At 38.4% G+C, this 18,883-nt stretch overlaps 2 protein-coding genes across 4 annotated transcripts; both read right to left on the bottom strand.

Moving 5' to 3' along the window:
* Positions 1–57: 57 nt before the first annotated feature.
* Positions 58–4,861, bottom strand: LOC110779849 (E3 ubiquitin-protein ligase WAV3). Of its 2 annotated transcripts, none has more exons than XM_021984311.2 (2): positions 4,334–4,861; positions 58–2,055 (listed from the first exon to the last, which is right to left on the bottom strand). In XM_021984311.2, the coding sequence occupies exons 1-2, from the start codon at positions 4,547–4,549 to the stop codon at positions 196–198; spliced, it is 2,076 nt and encodes a 691-aa protein (XP_021840003.2). In that variant the 5' UTR covers positions 4,550–4,861; the 3' UTR covers positions 58–195. The 2 variants fall into 2 exon arrangements, with proteins under 2 accessions (XP_021840003.2, XP_021840004.2); XM_021984312.2 differs by having other exon boundaries at positions 58–2,052; positions 4,334–4,802.
* Positions 4,862–9,795: 4,934 nt separating this feature from the next.
* On the bottom strand, positions 9,796–13,213 carry LOC130468277 (40S ribosomal protein S10-3-like). 2 transcript variants are annotated; one of them, XM_056837951.1, is made up of 5 exons: positions 12,806–13,213; positions 12,317–12,365; positions 11,250–11,523; positions 10,923–11,052; positions 9,796–10,154 (listed from the first exon to the last, which is right to left on the bottom strand). In XM_056837951.1, exons 1-5 carry the CDS (start codon positions 13,196–13,198, stop codon positions 10,074–10,076), a joined length of 927 nt encoding a protein of 308 aa, XP_056693929.1. In that variant the 5' UTR covers positions 13,199–13,213; the 3' UTR covers positions 9,796–10,073. The 2 variants fall into 2 exon arrangements, with proteins under 2 accessions (XP_056693929.1, XP_056693930.1); XM_056837952.1 differs by lacking the exon at positions 12,806–13,213 and adding an exon at positions 12,446–12,605.
* Between the last annotated feature and the right edge of the window lie 5,670 nt (positions 13,214–18,883).

The following is an 18,883-nucleotide window of genomic DNA, read 5'->3' on the forward strand; positions in this document are numbered from 1 at the left end:
GTACTTCAAACAAAAAAATACAAGCACCAACCTTTGATTCCCATAACTCACTCAACCTTTTTCTAAATTTTATTCTTTTATTTATACACTTAAATTAACATAATAAGTACACATAATCCCAAATGAAACAAAATTTGGATCAGCTACAAATCGAACATGTAGCTCCCTACAATAACAAAATACACTAATTAGTAATTACCTTGGTTTTGGTCGAATAAGTCTTTCACCTGGGCTTCTCTTAAGCATTGTCTGGGATCGATTAAGCATTTCGACCATAGAGGGCGTTTGGTACGATTGAATAAGGCTTGAACTATCGGTTGAATCGCCTCTTGCAGTTGCTCTTTGCCAAGAATGTGAGCTTAAACCAGATAGAACATATGCCCTTCCAGAAGCTTCATATACATGTCTGCTTGCCATCCTTTCTTGCATCTCTTTTAGTTCAGCATCCATAGCAACACAAAGCCGGTCCTGCTTTTTTGCAGAAATGGTTCTTGACAGCATTTTACGGCAATTTTCAAGAACTGAAATAGCATTATCCAGGTCTCCATTCTCCGCAGCTGTTCTTGCTTCGGATATTGCTTCTGTAGCTTTGAGCCGGTTTCTTTGCCTGTCTACCTCAATGGACCCTTCTTCCTCTTGTGCAGCTGCAGAACTTTCAGGCCTTTCAATTGAGACCTCCTCACTTTCCACTGTCAATGATTCTTTTGTCAACGCGTCTTTGAACAAACATTTCACCTTTACCAATTGAGTATGGTTGCCTGCTGGAACGTCTAATAGAAGAAGAAAATCTCTCTCTTCATCAGCATATAGATCCCCAATGTCAATGACTCCTGAACGTCTGTTGCCCATCACCTGACTCGGGTAACTCCCGGCTTTTACTGATTGAAGCTTAATACTAGGATGTATACATTCAATCTCGACTACCAGATTCTGTACGACAACACTAAGAAGACCACCTATGCATTGAGCAAACGCGTCTTGGATAGCTGCCTCGGTCTCAATGAAAGAAAATGTACCACCAGACATTTCTGAAATTGAGTGCATTAAGATAGAATCGTGATCTATGCCAAACCCAAAAGTATGGACAGGAATCTGGAAACCTAATCTTTTGCTATCTTGGATTGATGAAGGGAGAAGAGACTGGTAATTATTTGGTGCAGTTTTATTTCCTCCAGATCTGTCAACAGTGTAAGTGTCCTGTCCGTCAGACAATAAAATTACACTAGCAACTGTGTTCTTCTTTTCTCTTCGTTCTTCCATTACTTTTGCACCTTTCCTGAGTCCTTCAGCAATATTGGTTCCGCCATTTGCTACCAAGGAATTGACAGCTAGCAACGCTTGCTGTCTTCCACTTTCAGACATTCGGCGGAGTGGGAAGAGACGTCGAGCGGTGGAGGAGAAAGTGACAACGGATAGCCTGTCGTTGGAGCTCATGTTATGTATTACAAACCCCATGGCTCGTTTTAGAAGTGCGAGTTTTGTACCTGCCATACTGCCACTGATGTCCAGCACTGTCACAAGGTCAACTGGAGTACGGGGCAAGCCTAGGTTGTCTGTACTGGAGTTTTGTGTTGAATTAGTAACTGCTGCTTTGAGATTTATCAAAACGGTGAATTCGTGACAACTTTTACTACGTGGAACAGACGAGACTTCTGGGTAGGCTCTGATGCCTATGATTTTTGACAAATTACCATCAGCATCTGAAGCAGCATTCTGGGAAACTTCACCTCGATTTAAAGGCTCGTCATCATCAAATACGGCAGGTTCAGCAGCATAAAAGAGTGGAACAACGTGGCGGTTGGAGTTTCGCGGAGTAGAAGGTAATCTACGAATCACAGTCATCACAGCATTGTTCTGCAGAGGTCCATCCCTTTGAGAAAGATCTGGGTTTTCCAAGGGAATCTCCTTCCACTTTGCCCTGCAAATTGGGCATATCTGGTTACCATGCTTCACATTTGATGTGACGCAACGGAAATGGAAGGAATGCGAGCACTCAGCAGTGAATATGGCACCTTTTCCAGGCCTCATTGTGGCCAAGCATATTGAACAGGTCTTCTACAAAATCAAACAAGATTTAAAAACAATTAGTCTCAAAAGTAACTGCAACATAAAACAAAGGAAAACACATCCACGCCAAAGTAAACCACAGTCTGAATTATATGAACAAGGAGAAAAGAAAAAAAAGGACAGAGAACCGGTATATCCAGAACACCAAATTGCATTCGTGATTCAGTGATATATGCTTAGTATTAGGCACTTGAAATGCCATCAACACTCAACCGTAAAAGTACTTGATGACGATTAACAACCAAAAATCATGCAAACAAGAATTTAACAGATCAAACCAGAAAAAGAAAAAAAAATATCATCTGAAGAACCAGGAAACAGTACCATACTACATCCTGTGTAGTTGGCACTTGGCAGGAGGTACAACACTTGTAGACTAGTTTCTCACTCATTGAAGATATTGGGAATCTATAGTAGAACCAAAACTGTAACAAGTCCGAGGACAGTTTTAAGACTTCTAACATTTTACCGATTAAGATAATTTAAGAGATGACACAAAAGAAATACTTTGTATATGCTAATGCTACAAGCCTACAACGCATCAAAGAACACGTGATACCTTTAAGTAAGGTACAGCAGTTCGAAAAAATGTGCAACCATCTACCTAAAGGAAATAATCCACAGATAAAACTATAAGTAAAGGGAAGGGGAGTGAGACTGTGAGAGTGATTATATATTCACACGGCGTGTGTTTGGATGGACAGGTTTTAAGGAATGGGGAGGTGAGCGAGTGTGATGAATCCATTTCCCATTGTTTGTAGAAATGAAAGAGGTATAGTTCCTTTTATAATTCAAAAATGAGGTCAAAGAACACATGATTGTACCATATTCTTTTTCAGTTCTAAATGTTTGATCAAATGGACAAGCAGTTAACTTAAGAATCTCATACAACCTTGATCAATTTCGCACCACACTAAAAAATAGTTGAGGATATTTTTCAGAAAGCTGGTTTAAATCACAATCGCGTCCTTCACTTGGAGCATGTCAATTCAACAAGACGGCTCAACCAATTTAATAAGGGTTTGACTAATAAATTTAAAGGCATTTACTTGTAAATTCTGAAGCTGAAGTCATTCATTAAGCGTTGCACGAACATATTGAATAGGAAATAGCCAAACACATTATTCTGAAGCTGAAATAGTTCTTCAAGGTCTGATATTGACATCAACTTTATTTGAATAGCAAATTACCAAACATGCCAATACAAAAGCAGATGCTCTAAAATGGGAAAGTCACTCAAATGCCAACGACAACATGATTCCATGAGCACAAATTGCATAAAGTGTGAACCATAAGTATACTCCTTAGTAAAAACAGATAAGTGCCTGATTTGACAAAACTATTTCTCCTTTTCAAAATTAGGTCCTTTATTTTATTTGGGGGTCAAACCTGTAATGTACGATCATCAAATGACCTCCTCATCCCCGTCCATAATTAATAGTCACATATGTAGTTTTAAAAAGTCCGGATATTAAAGGACCCTTACAAAAATGTGAATTACTACTTCATTCGTCTCTAAAAGTTGTTCTATGAGCAAACTTCACTTTATTATTATTTGGGTGTAAAATATACATACGGATCAATAACGTCGACTTTATTAATATTTGGGTGTAAAATATGCACATGAATCGATAACGTCGACCCTCGAGAAGAGAGATGGTAAAGTTACTCGATTAGGTATGCGCAAACAAAGTGGGACAACCAAAAAAGGAATATGGGGCAATCTTTTACCTGCATAATACGGAGTACTCCCTAAATGTTCAAATTCGCACTAAAACAACAATACTCCGTATATGCTCAAAATCAGCATATTTCAATCACAAAAGTCAATATATTGACCAAGGGGCTCAAAAAGATCTTTTTTTGCCAGAAAAAAGTTTCAATCACCAAAAGACAGTATACTTATTAAAAAGATAAAAAGCTACTGCAAACCACATGAAATAATTGAAATTGCTTCATCCTTTTTACTTTCCTAAATTGATTTTAAAAGAAAGACGATTGCAATTATAAATTAAGTATTTTAGTAAGAAAACCAAAAAATTAAACAATACTAGTTCAAAATATCAGCGTAATTCTATTATCAATAATATAATTAAACAACTAATATATTCTTTATTATCAAAATATCCAACTACTAAAAACAACCCAGAAACTAGCTTAGCCGGTAACGTCACAGGGGTTGGTACTGACTACTGGTACAAAAGAGACTAAATCGAATTAAATCTCGTCTACATCGTTGCTTAAAAACAAAAATCAGAGTACAAACCTCGGAAGAGTGCTTCCTGCTGAAGCTTTTGGACAACCGGCCAGAAGCAGCCGCCGCCGCCGCCGCCGCCGTAATCGGTCGAGAAAGCAACGCCGCATCGGAAACTCTCTCGCTCATCGGCGGAGATTCGTCGTCGTCATCTACCATTGTTTTCGGGACATGGTAGCACAGATTCAATCCTAGTGCCTGCTTTGCCTTCCTCCATTTACTTGCCATTTTTATTGATTTGTTTTTTCGTTCAACTAGAAATTGATAGAAAATATGTAAGCAGAAGCATAAGCATAAGCATAAGCAGCAGCTAATTAAGTACTAGTCGTAGTAGTATTAGTATTAGCGGCCGCCATTAGAGATTGAGGGAGAATGAAAATTAAGCTTTGACCTTTAATTTTGAAGGGTAGTTGTTGGTTTGGTTTTATCTGTAATCTCTCCTCAAAAGCTAAGCCTTTTAAATTTGACTTTTATTTTTATTTTTTTGGAAAGAATTTTGACTTTTTCGATTATTATATGCAATGATGATGATTCTTACCGCTTTATAGCAAAGTGGGGAACAGCTCAATCGGCCATTATTTACAAGTGCTCCACTCTTAATTTTATCCCACGAACTCTTAATTAAACCCGGTCCATAATTATTTCTATATCACGTATTAAAATTACTCTGAAATGTTTAAAATTTAAACCTATGTTATGAAAATGTAAAATTTTTAAAAAGATTTTTCGTCATCCATTACATTATAATATAAATGTTAATCAAAATATGTTAAAATTTATTAAAACTGGATAAAAGTTACACTAAGGTTATGTTTTGTTCGACTTATTTCAGACAAAATTAGTTTAGATAAGTTCATTTAAATTTAGACATTTTAACACAAAATAAGTTTATTTCAGTCAAAATAAGTGTTTCTTTTTTTTCCAGATATAATAAGTTCAGATAAGTTAAGATAAATTCAGTTAAATTCGATAAGTTCAGATAAGATAAGTTCAGACAAAATAAGTCGAATAGAACGCGATACCTATTACAATAGCTTTATTGTCCATCGGGTACATACTACACGCAATACGTATTACTCCAATTTATTTATAGAGGTAAAAGTATATTCATCATTTAAAAGGAAAGCAAGTGTACCATTTGTTATAGGTTTGAGGTATACCTCTTTATATTTATTCCAAAAAATTAAATTTATAGTGTCTTGGTAGCTCGGTTAGGAATGAAAAAACGCACACGTTGATGAGACAAACAAATGGTGGAATTTCAGCATCTATATTTGCACTTCAATTGGTCATATCAACTTTTTAAATGATATTGATATCAACATTTTCGTAGCTTATAACGAATTTTAAGTAGTTGATATAAATAGTTGTATATCTGATATAAGCATTTTATAGTGTATATCAAAATTTTACTCCATTATCGATATCAATATCGTTGTCCCCTAAGGTTTGAAGATGACTAACAAACAACTAACTTATGATTCGAATTTCTTGAATGAAAGAAAGGTTTGAAATGGAGTGAAGAAACTTGAAGAATCAAAGTTATTTGAAGAAAAGCAGCAAGCAACAGTTGTTATCCTAACAGGGAATAAATGAGAGAACTTAAGAACTATTTTTGGAGACGATAAATTAACAACGGAGTATAAATTATGTTTAGTAATTTTTAGGTGCAAGAACTTGATTTTGGAACTTGGAACACAATGCAAGTTATAGGGGAATATAACATTTAAATCCTAGGCAATTCATAAATTTAACGGAAATTTCATGAAATGCCCTCGAGTTTTGCCATAATTCACCAAACGCCCATCAAGTTTCAATAATTCATAAAATACCCCTCACAATTCGTACAAATACCCAACATACCCTTACTAATAACGGGCCGTTAGTCCACCGTTAGCCAAGTTTCCAATTCACCCAAATGCCCCTAGTCTGAAACTTATTTCACCAATTGCCCCTATTATGAAACTTATTTCACCAAATGCCCCAAATTTAAATATAGCTATTATGATGTTCCGACGGCTAGTTTTTGTGTTTGAAAACTGGTTCTTGGTCATGGTTGGCTATAAAAACCCCTTTGCTGAATGGTTCTTGTATTTTAGATGTTATTTTACTTTACTTTGCTAATTTCATAAGATTTGTGTCATGAGTTTTCTTTCAAAATCATCTTCCACAAGTCCACATATATTAGGGTACCTAACAAATTTTGTTATTGTAGTAGGAATGGAGGTTGAAGTGGTGTTCCACAAGCTCTTCTGGATAGCTGCTAATGCTTTTTGGGGTAGTTTTTTGCACATCTGTTTTGATCTTGCACATATTCATTGAGTAGAAAATAACATTAAATGTAGTTGGTGCAAAGATGTTTTGTAAGTGAAGCTAAAAACAGAAATGCTTCCCAGTTTGGTATTTTGTGCAGATTATGCAACATAAATTATTTATGAAATGTGAATTTGTTTCTCATTACTTGTGTTTACTTCATAATTACAAATAGTAAAATTACAAACATCAATATCCCCATTTGTATTACAACTTTGACTACTTTTTGTTGTTGTTTTAGCTTCTTCTTCATTTGCTTCAATTCTTCTTGCATCTTACTGTTTCGCCTGTTTTCAATACTTTCTCCTTCGTCTAAGCTTCCCCCGCATTGTCCTTCGTGTTGTTGCCCCTTGTTTTCTTGCTCAACTACTCCCTTGCACCATCTCAGATCGTTTCAAGGATCACACTTGTAGTACAACCTTTGTGGATTGAGTGTTGTATCAGAGCTTCGAATGACAAATTTCCTACCACAATAACAAAATTTGGTAGGTACTCTAATATATGTGGACTCGACCATTGGGTGTGGATGATGATTTTGAAAGAAAACTCATGACAAAAATCTTATGAAATTAGCAAAGCATCTCAAAATAACATCTAACTTACAAGAACCATTCAGCAAAGGGGCTTTTATAGTCAACCGTGACCAACAACTACCCTTCAAACACAAAAACTAGTCGCTGAAACATCAAAATAGCTATATTTAAGTTTGGGGCTTTTGGTGAAATAAGTTTCACAATAGGGGCATTTGGTGAAATAAGTTTCAGAATAGGGGCTTTTGGGTGAATTGGAAACTTGGCTAACGGCAGACTAACGGTCCGTTATTAGTAAGGGTATGTTGGGTATTTGTACGAATTGTGAAGGGTATTTTATAAATTATTGAAACTTGATGGGCGTTTGGTGAATTATGGCAAAACTCGGGGGCATTTCATGAAATATCCGTAAATTTAAGTGTTATCAATTTTCCTAAAATGTCGTTTTCGTAAGAAAAAGTTTTAAACGTGAATTGTCTCAATTTTGGAACAGTGATGAGAAATTGAAAGGCAATTCTTTGAAGAACCAATCGTCTTGTTACTTGATCCTATAAACTTTAAATTTGACATTAAAAAAGAAGGATTGCGCCACAACAATCAATTAGAGTGAAAAATCAGGGCCAGAAAAGGATTTGTTACAATTTTCAAAATAATAATAATTCAAACTCAATACAGAAATTCAGTCCACACCTCCCCAAGGCCCCAACGAACCTCACGCGCCACTTAACCTGAATTAGTCAGGTCTATTCAATCTCATGGGACCCTAACGCGCCTGTATGGTTTAGTCGTGGCCGATGGTTTGACCTTTACTACTTTTAAATGGCTCTCAAAGTTTTTTGGTGTCCACGTGAAAAAGTTTTTTCAGTTCGGGCTTAAAGTAGAATTAGGAATTTAGGATTTTAATCATGCTGTAGATTCTTCTTCTCAGTCGGCGTCTATCACCATAAATAGGATGTAATCTCTTGTTGTTTAACATAAAATTAAGAATGATAAAAGTCTTGAGCTTTTGCTTAATTACTTGTTTTTCTTTAAATCAACGCGTGGTTTAGGCTTAGAACATATTAGGTCAATTATTTACAAATGCTTCACTCCTAATTTAATCGAAGGAAAATGTTGTGGGATCTTTTCCGGTGATGACGTGTCACGCGTTCCTCGGAGGTATTATTAAGTATGAGCTGACACGATCCTCTTGCAACCTGCAAAACAAGAACATTCCCGTAGGAATATTCCCTCCGATGCCTAAGTAAGTATTGTTGCGATTAAAGCGAAAATTAGAACAAACTTATCTGATTCGATGAACTGAACGAAGAACAATTGTTGCGTCGTGGACACCCACTGTCCTAAAAGACGATTCCGCGCTACCTCCCGGTGCAGTAGAACAGAATGCGGTCGCCCTCCAGGATTAGCGCAACTCCGACGTTGTGTGCACTCACAAAGCCGGATGGAGTCAGAACGTATGCCCAAAACCGAGAGCAATTTTGTGTGAGAGTAAGAATGTGTTTTCGTATTTTGTGTGTATGATTTTTTGTGAGAAGGGAACTGAAACTCTGATTTAAATAATTAGAAGGAAAGCATTGCAACAGACAAAAACGGCTGAGGGAATGAATTGTTGCAACAGCCAGAAAACGGTCAAAAACATTGATCATAGTAACGGACGTAATTAATGGCATTTAATCCAACGGTTACGTAATCAATACAGATTCCCGTAACAGTGACTTGCGCAAACCGGTCCAGTTACCAAAAAGAACAGGGTTGACCCACAAAACCCACCCCACGCCCGCGAACCGCATTCCCAAGAGCCCAAGTACCAAGTACCAAGTACCAAGTACCAAGTACCAAGTACCAAGTACCAAGTACCAAGTACCAAGGCCCAAGGCCCACGGCCCACGGCCCGCGGCCCGCGGCCCGCGCGTGTGTGTGATGTGTCCACCCATACCATTCTCACACTTTCTTAAACAAGAGTTACACTCATTCCCCAATTAATAAACAAGAGGAATATGAAGAGTTTTTCCAATGTGGGACTCTTGAATTTTCACTCACCTTTTTTTCCTTTGTGTTTCCCAATGAGAATTTCCAACAATCCCCCACAGGTTCGAATATGCGGAAAAGAAAGAAAAGAAACACTAGTAGAAAAAACCCTTATTGCAGCGGGCTTTTAGACCCCTGTTGCAGCGTACATCGTATGCTGCAACTGGGGGGCCTGCAACAAGTCTGAACTTGTTGCAGCGTACATGTTCGCTGCAAAAAGTGATTTGTTGCAGCGGGCTTTTAGATGTACGCTGCAACAAGTGCCAAAAAATTGGCAAAATTTTGGACTTGTTGCAGCGTACATATAAAAGCCCGCTGCAACAGACCCAACTTTTTGCAGCGTACATTTATTTGTACGCTGCAACAAGTCTGAATTTTTGCGAAATTTTTTTCCCTTGTTGCAGCGTACAACATATATGTACGCTGCAACAAAGCACTTTTGGCGGGAAAATTCTAATTTTGTTTAGGGATACCTAGAGTGCCTTGCACCAAATATAGATGGGCACGTTTGTACTAGCAGCACACCAGACAGAGCCGAAATGCCACAGAAGCTTAAGGCAGATGGGCACGTTTGTACTAGCAGCACACCAGACAAGGAACAAATAGGAGATAATGGCAAAGCCTAACATGTAAACTTTTCCATGAAGCAAAAGGTATCAATAAACAAAATCTGAAAATGGTGGCCAAGCAGATGATCACTTGAGTATTCACATCATCTACCAACCAAAGGGAAAAAAAAACTAAATTAAAGAAGTCAAAGTACATGTAGTTAGTCTAAGGAAGCCTCTTGCAAAACATTGTATTGTATTTCTCTTCAACTCAATCAAAAACAGTCATGACATTCAAAATTGGAATAGTCCTATTCATAGAAGTTTATGGTTTCAAGAAAGATTTGAACTTGTTGGTCCAGCACCAAAGCTTCCAGCTCCACGACCAAAGCCTGACCTACCACTAGAAGAACCCTGTGAAATAATAAAATATGTATCATCAAACACGAATCTGGTACAATGGGGAGAGGGGAGACAATCACAAACTCACACCTTATACGACCACAGACAAAGAGTAAGCCCTGTTTTAGGCAATATAAAATCAGCCATCTAATACTGGTTCTATCCATGATCCACATGTTTACACATCCTTCAGGAGGTGACAAGGGAAATATATAGCATTGTATTCATACAGATTAATTTACCTTTCACGCAAACACTATGCTTTTATATAGAGGAAATTCAGATCCAAATAGAATTATCAACTAAGTCTTCTAAGTACCGGTATTCTGGACAAAGCTATCTCAGCAGCTGAACTGGGCCTAGGATCCAATCTCATATCCATAACCCTTGAATAGGTTCATAGAATATTGTAGAATTATTTATATCCAAATTCTACACATCACTGATATTCAACAACGCCAAAGTAATGGCAACAAACACATGACACGTAGGATTCCACTCTATTGCATATATCTTCTTCACAAATGTGATCAGTTCCATCGTTTTAAGTTACAGAAGGTAGTACAGCATATCATTCAGTAGATAACTAGGTATAGCTCGCTTCACTGAATCACCGGAATGTAACGTAACAACATTGTAATAAAAATTCAGATCATCAAAGAAAATAAATATTAGGGTCTTAATAGTTAATACGGAGTACTATCCAAGTGCAATTAGGACTATTAAAAAACAGAAGCTACCCAAGAAACTCAATTAGCACTATCAACGTTTCACACTTACCCCAAATGATGGTCTGTAATCAGCAGGAGCACCGCCCTTGTCACCGGAATCACCTTCACCACGAGGTCCAGAACGGTAGCCATCCCTATCACCAAATCTAGGCCTGTCTCCTTCAAATCGCGATCCCCCACTGGTAAAAAATTCAACAACATAACAACCAAGTTAGAAAGCTGACATCCAATTTGAAAAAACAACAATATCAGCAGAGCGCCACTAATAAGATAAGTTTGTACTCCGTATTAAACTTGTGTTTACCATCAGAAGGGAAATCACAATTATGACAACCTTAACCATTTTGACTATAAAAAAAAAAGAGCAAGCCATTACCGTGGGCCAGGTGCGCCGCCCATTGGCCTGCCAGCAGGCTTCATCTGCTTCTTTAAGGTAGCAGGGACAATCTCTGAGGGAAGGTTGAGGTAAGTACGAAGGAATTCAATACCCTCGTTGGTCAAGAACCAGTAGTAGTGCATCCAAGCAAAGGTCTCCCTCACATACTCCTTGGACTTAAAGCTTTGCATCAGCTTGATCACTTGCAGATTCGGGACATCAATGTCAGGGTGCTTTGCCAAGTTATAATCTTTCTTTGCAAAGCAAACTCCCTCTGTTCAAAATTCATTCCAGTTCTAAATCAGTACAGAAAGCTTGCATTTCTGAATCACTTTGATAACAGAAAAATCTCTTATGGTTCTGATTAAAGAACTCCAAAAGATTAACTATGAGTCTATAACTGACAAAAGCTAATTTAAAAAGGAAATCTACAAACAAATAACATACAAAACTCAATGCGATTATGAGATACAAATAATGGAGTAGCACAAGCCGTATCACCGTCAAGTCACAACAGTAACGCGGTGCAGCCACATTCAACATTAACAATTCAACGATTTCAACCTAGTGCAGCTAATAGAACATTGGTTTGTACTCCGTACATTTATATGATAGTAAAATCTAATCACCTTGGGAAGCAATTCTTAATTAAGATATGTTGTTCACAAATCATACCTCTGGCTATCTGTGACCACGAAAGACAAAGCCTAAACCAAATTGGTGCTAAAAGTTACTGTTCCACACTTCCACCTATCACTCAGACATGTAAATATATCCCAGAGTTACCACTTCCTTAAATACCCCAGTATCCCAATCCAATATTGAAATTTGGGATAAATGAAAGATAACACATTTCAACTGTCAAAATGAAATACTCCGTAATATAAATTTAAAACCAACCACATTGGAAAAAACCCAGAAATTCATATCATATTGCCATAATCTAATCAATTATTCACTAATAAAAATAAATTAAATTTAAGTGGGAAATGGAAGTCTGTTCATATAAAATTGCACCAAACACAAAAAGGAAACCCATAATTTAGATCAAGAAAGAGAGAGATGACCTTGGAAGAGGTACTTGCTGATCTCACGGCGGTTCTGCTCAGTCATGATCTGTTCAACAATACCCAAAATTATTATGAAATTTCACACACAAATTAAAAGGAAATTGAAGAATGAGAAATGGAAAATACCATGTTGACGGAAATACGAAGAAGGGATCTGTGGGAATCGATCAAATGGTGAAACTTGCAAAGGGAATGCCGCAATAAACCTTGAAATAAAGCTTAAATCGCAGAGAAACCCTAGTTTTGTTCTTTCGTAGATTTTAAAAGACCCCGTTTAATCGTTTAATAATTGAAAAACAGCCAAAAAAATCAAAATAAAAACGAAAATCAAAACGAAAATCAAAAACGAAAATCAAAACGAAAATCAAAACGAAAATCAAAAACGAAAATCAAAAACAATAATCAAAACGGAAATCAAAAACTAAAATTGAACCCTAATCTGAAAACGAAAATAAAAAACGAAAATAAAAATTGAACACACCATACCGAAACCACCGGAACCACGACGCCGAGCAACCACCGGAACCACGACGCGACGGGGAGATGCTGAACCCCCGGCCGACCAAGAATATATCTTTCAGTGACAGGCCGCGCGAGAATTGAACGGGATGGGGGAGATGAGGCGAGAACACCACACACCGGCGAAGACAGCGATGCAGGGCTGAGCAACGCTTGGGTTCGACGGCGACGCAGGGCTGAGTTCGACGGCGACGCAGGGCTGAGTTCGACGGCTGAGTTCGACGGCTTGCTTGGATATTTGTTTAAGGGAAAAAGCTTGGAGCTAGCAGAAAAGGAACAACGTACGTTTGAGCGCGGTTTGTTGCAACCTAGGAAAGTAAAAAATTTGAAACGCGGACTTGTTGCAGCGGGCAATAACATGTATGCTGCAATAAAGTCGGGTTGTTGCTGCGGGCTTTTATTTTGTACGCTGCAACAAACACATTTGCTGCGAACAACTAAAATGTACGCTGCGATAACCCTTTAAAGGGTTTGACCCGCGTTGACCGACTGGTTGTTGAAGCGTATTTATACATGTACGCTGCAACAAGGGGGCTGCAACAGGGGTTTTTTCTACTAGTGAAAGGAGAAGGATATTGGTTTTGGGCAAACAAAACAATTGAATAGGTGTCAATGTCTTTCGACTTGAATTAACACTTAGTGACATTTAAGCTATGATCTCTTTCCTACCAAGTGACTTTCGTATTGAACTTGATAGGGAGATAGAAACCCGTCACTTAAAGCACGCAACTGAATATGTATGACATTCTGACTCCGCGAATAAAGTGACGCCTTATACTGGCCATACGTCCGACCTGGATATGCTCATAGGTGCTCTAGAGAATAGCCCACATCGCAATTCTCATAGGAAGCGGCCACACTTCCACACCTACGTAGGTGAATCCCATCAAGTGTGAGCTACATTCACACCACCAAACATATGGTATGGGTTCATTAAGAGCCGTATGCTCAACCTCTTTCCTATTGTAGCAAGCACATTATAACATCTAGGGGATGGACAAAAAATAAAATTTTGTGCTTCCGAATTATAACAATAATGTCGTCCTTTGAACTCTGTGAGTAGGAGTTCATTATTTTACAATTCATTCAACGGGCTTCAGGCCCATCCCTTCCGATGTTTCCAAAACTAGTTTTCTACATAGGCCTTTCGTTAACGGATCCGCAATGTTCATTTCAGACTTTACATAGTCTAGTGATATCACCCCACTTGACAACAATTCTTTGATGGCCTTGTGCCTCAAACGAATGTGCCTTTTCTTCCCATTGTAGGCATGGTTGTTTGCCACAGCAATAGCCGCTTGCGAATCACAATGAAGTGCAACTGAAGGAGCTGGCTTCCCCCACAGCGGAATATCTGCAAGCACATTTCTCAACCATTCTGCCTCATGACCTGCCAATTCAAGAGCAATAAACTCAGATTCCATAGTAGACATAGCAGTACAAGATTGTTTACAAGATTTCCAAGACACAGCTCCACCCCCTAGGGTGAAAACATAACCACTGGTAGAGTTAATTTCATCATTGCCAGAAACCCAGTTAGCATCACAATAGCCTTCCAAAACTCCTGGAAACTTGGAGTAGTGCAAACTCCAATCCATGGTACCCTTAAGGTACCTGAGCAATCTCTTCAAAGCATCCCAATGTTCATGACTTGGGTTATGAGTATACCTGCTTAATCTACTCACAGAATAAGCAATGTCAGGTCTAGTGTAGTTCATCAGAAACATAACACTACCAATAATCTTAGCATATTCAGATTGGCTAACAGGATCACCATTATTTTTCCTTAAGTGGATGCTTGGATCATAGGGAGTCCTAACTGGATCGACGTCAAAAGAGTTAAATTTTTTAAGTAACTTTTCAACATAGTGAGCTTGGCTAAGACAAATGCCATTTGGAGTTCTCTTGATTTTCACTCCTAAAATCACATCTGCCTCACCCATATCTTTCATTTCAAACTTAGAACTTAGAAAACTTTTTGTCTCATTTACTCGATCCAAATTAGTCCCAAAAATTAACATATCATCCACATTAAGACAAATAATCACACAACCATCAGAATCATGCTTAGAGTAAACACAAGAATCACCTTCATTTACATGGAACCCATTACCTGTCATAGTCTTGTCAAATTTGTCATGCCATTGCTTTGGAGCTTGCTTAAGCCCATACAAGGACTTGACTAATTTACAAACCTTATTCTCTTGACCAGGAACAACAAACCCTTCCGGTTGAACCATGTAAATTTCCTCATCCAAATCACCATTTAAAAATGCAGTTTTAACATCCATTTGATGCACAACAAGATCATGAATGCAAGCAAGAGCAATCAAAGTTCTAATAGTAGCAATTTTAGTGACAGGAGAATAAGTATCAAAATAATCAATACCATGCCTTTGGGTGAATCCCCTTACCACAATTCTAGCCTTATACTTGTCAATGGATCCAGTGGATTTCAATTTTTTCCTAAAGATCCATTTACAAGTAATGGGCTTGCAACCCCTAGGCAGATCAACCAACTCCCAAGTATTGTTACTTAGGATTGACTGAAGTTCACTATCTATTGCCTCTTTCCAAAACACTGCATCAACAGATTTCATAGCCTCTTCATAGGTCCTAGGATCATCTTCCAAAATAAAGACATAAACAAAGTCATCATCAATCAAGTAAGGTTCAGTTAAGAAAGCAGTAATAAAATCATCACCATAACTGGTTTCCTTTCTTGCCCTCTTGCTCCTCCTTGGCTCCAATTCAGAATTCACATCAGAGGTGGGAGGAGCAACAACAGGCATACTAGAAGAAGTGCTAGAAGAAGGCACATCATTGATACAAGATATTTTCAAAGGAAATACTGTTTCAAAAAACTCGGCATCTCTTGCCTCAATGATGTTACCACCTGCATAAGAATTGTTAGCACCTTTAACAAGAAAACGATATGCAGCACTTTGGTAAGCATAACCAATAAAAATACAATCAACCGTTTTAGGACCAATCTTGTCCCTTTTGAAGCTGGGTATAGCCACCTTTGCTAGACACCCCCACACTTTCAAATAACTTAGGTTAGGTGCACGACCCTTCCATATTTCGTATGGAGTCTTGTCTAGCTTCTTGTGAGGTACCCTGTTTAAAACATGACAAGCAGATAATATAGCTTCCCCCCACATGTTATCAGAAAACCCAGAACTAATAAGCATAGAATTCATCATGTTCTTCAATGTTCTGTTCTTCCTTTCAGCAATCCCGTTCTGCTCGGGTGTGTAGGGAGCCGTTGTCTCATGAATGATCCCATTCTGCTCACAAAATGCCTTAAGAGTGTTAGGGTCATATTCACCACCCCTATCACTCCTAAGTCTCTTGATCTTCCTATCAAGTTGGTTCTCCACTTCGGCCTTGTATTTGAGGAACATTTCCTCAGCCTCATCTTTTGACCTGAGAAGATAAACCATGGTGAATCTTGAGCAGTCATCAACAAAAGTAATATAATACCTTTTACCACCCCTGCTCTCATAATTTTTAAAATCCCCCAAGTCACTATGAACAAGCTCTAGTACTTTAGTTTGTCTATCTATTGATTTAAATGGCTTCTTTGCAAACTTGGCCTCAACACATACTTCACATTTTGCAAAATCAGTTTTAGAAAAACTGGGAATCAAGTTAAGTTGTTTAAGCCTTTTAATTGAAGCAATGTTAAGATGACCCAACCTTGCATGCCATAAATCAATAGACTCAGCAATATAAACAGAAGAAGTACTAGCATTCTTATTCATAATTTCAAGTTTGACATCAAGAGTAAATAAACCCCCATTACAGAAACCCTTTCCCACAAACTCCCCATTATGAGTAATAACAAGCCTATCAGAATCAAATGAAAGCTTCAATCCAGCCTTAATTAGCAAGCTACCAGAAATCAGGTTCCTACGCATTTCTGGAACATGCAACACATTGGTAAGAGTAATAAGTTTTCCAGAGGTAAGAGTGAGAACGATCTTCCCTTTGCCTTGAACAGTTGCAGAAGCTGAATTACCCATGAAGACATTTTCACCATCAGTTTTTTCGTAGGTAGTGAACATGTCTTTGTTGGTGCAGATATGTCTCGTTGCTCCAGTATCAACGATCCATTCAGCAACATTACCTGTCAAGTTAGCTTCTGAAACAACAGCAACAAAATGGTTAGGATTAGAAACTTCATTAGCTTCAGCAAGGTTGGCTTGGTTCTGATCCGACTTCTTCTTGGATCTGCAATCTACAGACTTGTGACCAGTTTTCCCACATTCAAAACACTTGCCCTTGAACTTATACTTCATTGGTTTCCCTTGAGGCTTGAAAGGACTTCCCTTTCCCTTAAACTTTTCAGAATATGCATGAGGCTTAGGTTCTACAAGGTTAGCCTTAGCAGACCCGGAAAACACAGATTGACCCTTATCCTTAATACGATTTTCCTCCTCAATTTTCAGGTGACCTACAAGCTCCTCTAAGGTAAGGTCCTTTTTCTTATGCATTAACTGATTACGAAAATCTTTCCAAGAGGGTGGGAGTTTCTCAATTAAAACTATAGCAAGGGTAATATCACAAATACTCAAACCCTCGGCAGCCATAGCAATGCAAATATTTTCATAAGCATGAATCTGATCAATAATTGGTTTATCATCTTGGACTTGAAAAGCTAACCACTTACTGACACAATAACGCTTAGTACCAGCATCATCAGTTCCATATTTCTTTTCTAATGCATCCCAAATATCCCTAGCATGATTAAACCCCATATAGATATCAAGCAAAGCATTCGACATATGATGCAGCAACATGCCCTTACATGTCCTATCATCTTTAGCAAATTTCAACTCAAAAGCATGCAAGTCAGTTTCATCATCAGGTTCGACAACATCATCAAGCACATAAGCAATCTCAATTTGTTCTAAATAGAATCGCATCCTAACAGCCCAACGTTTATAATTCTTGCCATCAAGAGGTTCTAACTTAGACATATCAGGAATCATGAATTTGGAAGTCAAAGCCATAATAATCGTCTTTTAGATTGTTGCGATTAAAGCGAAAATTAGAACAAACTTATCTGATTCGATGAACTGAACGAAGAACAATTGTTGCGTCGTGGACACCCACTGTCCTAAAAGACGATTCCGCGCTACCTCCCGGTGCAGTAGAACAGAATGCGGTCGCCCTCCAGGATTAGCGCAACTCCGACGTTGTGTGCACTCACAAAGCCGGATGGAGTCAGAACGTATGCCCAAAACCGAGAGCAATTTTGTGTGAGAGTAAGAATGTGTTTTCGTATTTTGTGTGTATGATTTTTTGTGAGAAGGGAACTGAAACTCTGATTTAAATAATTAGAAGGAAAGCATTGCAACAGGCAAAAACGGCTGAGGGAATGAATGATCATAGTAACGGACGTAATTAATGGCATTTAATCCAACGGTTACGTAATCAATACAGATTCCCGTAACAGTGACTTGCGCAAACCGGTCCAGTTACCAAAAAGAACAGGGTTGACCCACAAAACCCACCCCACGCCCGCGAACCGCATTCCCAAGTACCAAGTACCAAGTACCAAGTACCAAGGCCCAAGTACCAAGGCCCACGGCCCACGGCCCACGGCCCGCGGCCCGCGGCCCGCGCGTGTGTGTGATGTGTCCACCCATACCATTCTCACACTTTCTTAAACAAGAGTTACACTCATTCCCCAATTAATAAACAAGAGGAATATGAAGAGTTTTTCCAATGTGGGACTCTTGAATTTTCACTCACCCTTTTTTCCTTTGTGTTTCCCAATGAGAATTTCCAACAAGTATAAGCTAGAGAGAGGAGTAAATTGTAGAGAGAAGGCAGAGCAAAGATAGTTTTAAGGTTGGTGGGAATGAATTGAATGCCCCTTTTACCTTGTGATCTGAACTACTTATAGGACTAGGGTTCATTGGGAATTGATCCCATAATCCTAAATGAATGATGTGATACCTTCTGGGATTGGAACGTGTTCAGAGGTGAGAGTGTGGAGTTGAGTCTGATGGACTCTTTGGATTTGGGCCTGGT

Source organism: Spinacia oleracea, chromosome 1, assembly GCF_020520425.1.
Source record: "Spinacia oleracea cultivar Varoflay chromosome 1, BTI_SOV_V1, whole genome shotgun sequence".
Taxonomy (NCBI): Eukaryota; Viridiplantae; Streptophyta; class Magnoliopsida; order Caryophyllales; family Amaranthaceae; genus Spinacia; species Spinacia oleracea.

Coding starts and splice junctions, on each gene's coding strand:
- LOC130468277 (XM_056837951.1), bottom strand. CDS start 13,198: ATGTTATTGCCCGCTGCAACAAGTCCGCGTTTCAAATTTTTTACTTTC. Junction 11,053..11,249: donor GGCGGCGCACCTGGCCCACG/GTAATGGCTTGC, acceptor ATTTTTTACCAG/TGGGGGATCGCGATTTGAAG. Junction 10,155..10,922: donor ATTACAGACCATCATTTGGG/GTAAGTGTGAAA, acceptor ATTATTTCACAG/GGTTCTTCTAGTGGTAGGTC.
- LOC110779849 (XM_021984311.2), bottom strand. CDS start 4,549: ATGGCAAGTAAATGGAGGAAGGCAAAGCAGGCACTAGGATTGAATCTG. Junction 2,056..4,333: donor GCAGGAAGCACTCTTCCGAG/GTTTGTACTCTG, acceptor TTGATTTTGTAG/AAGACCTGTTCAATATGCTT.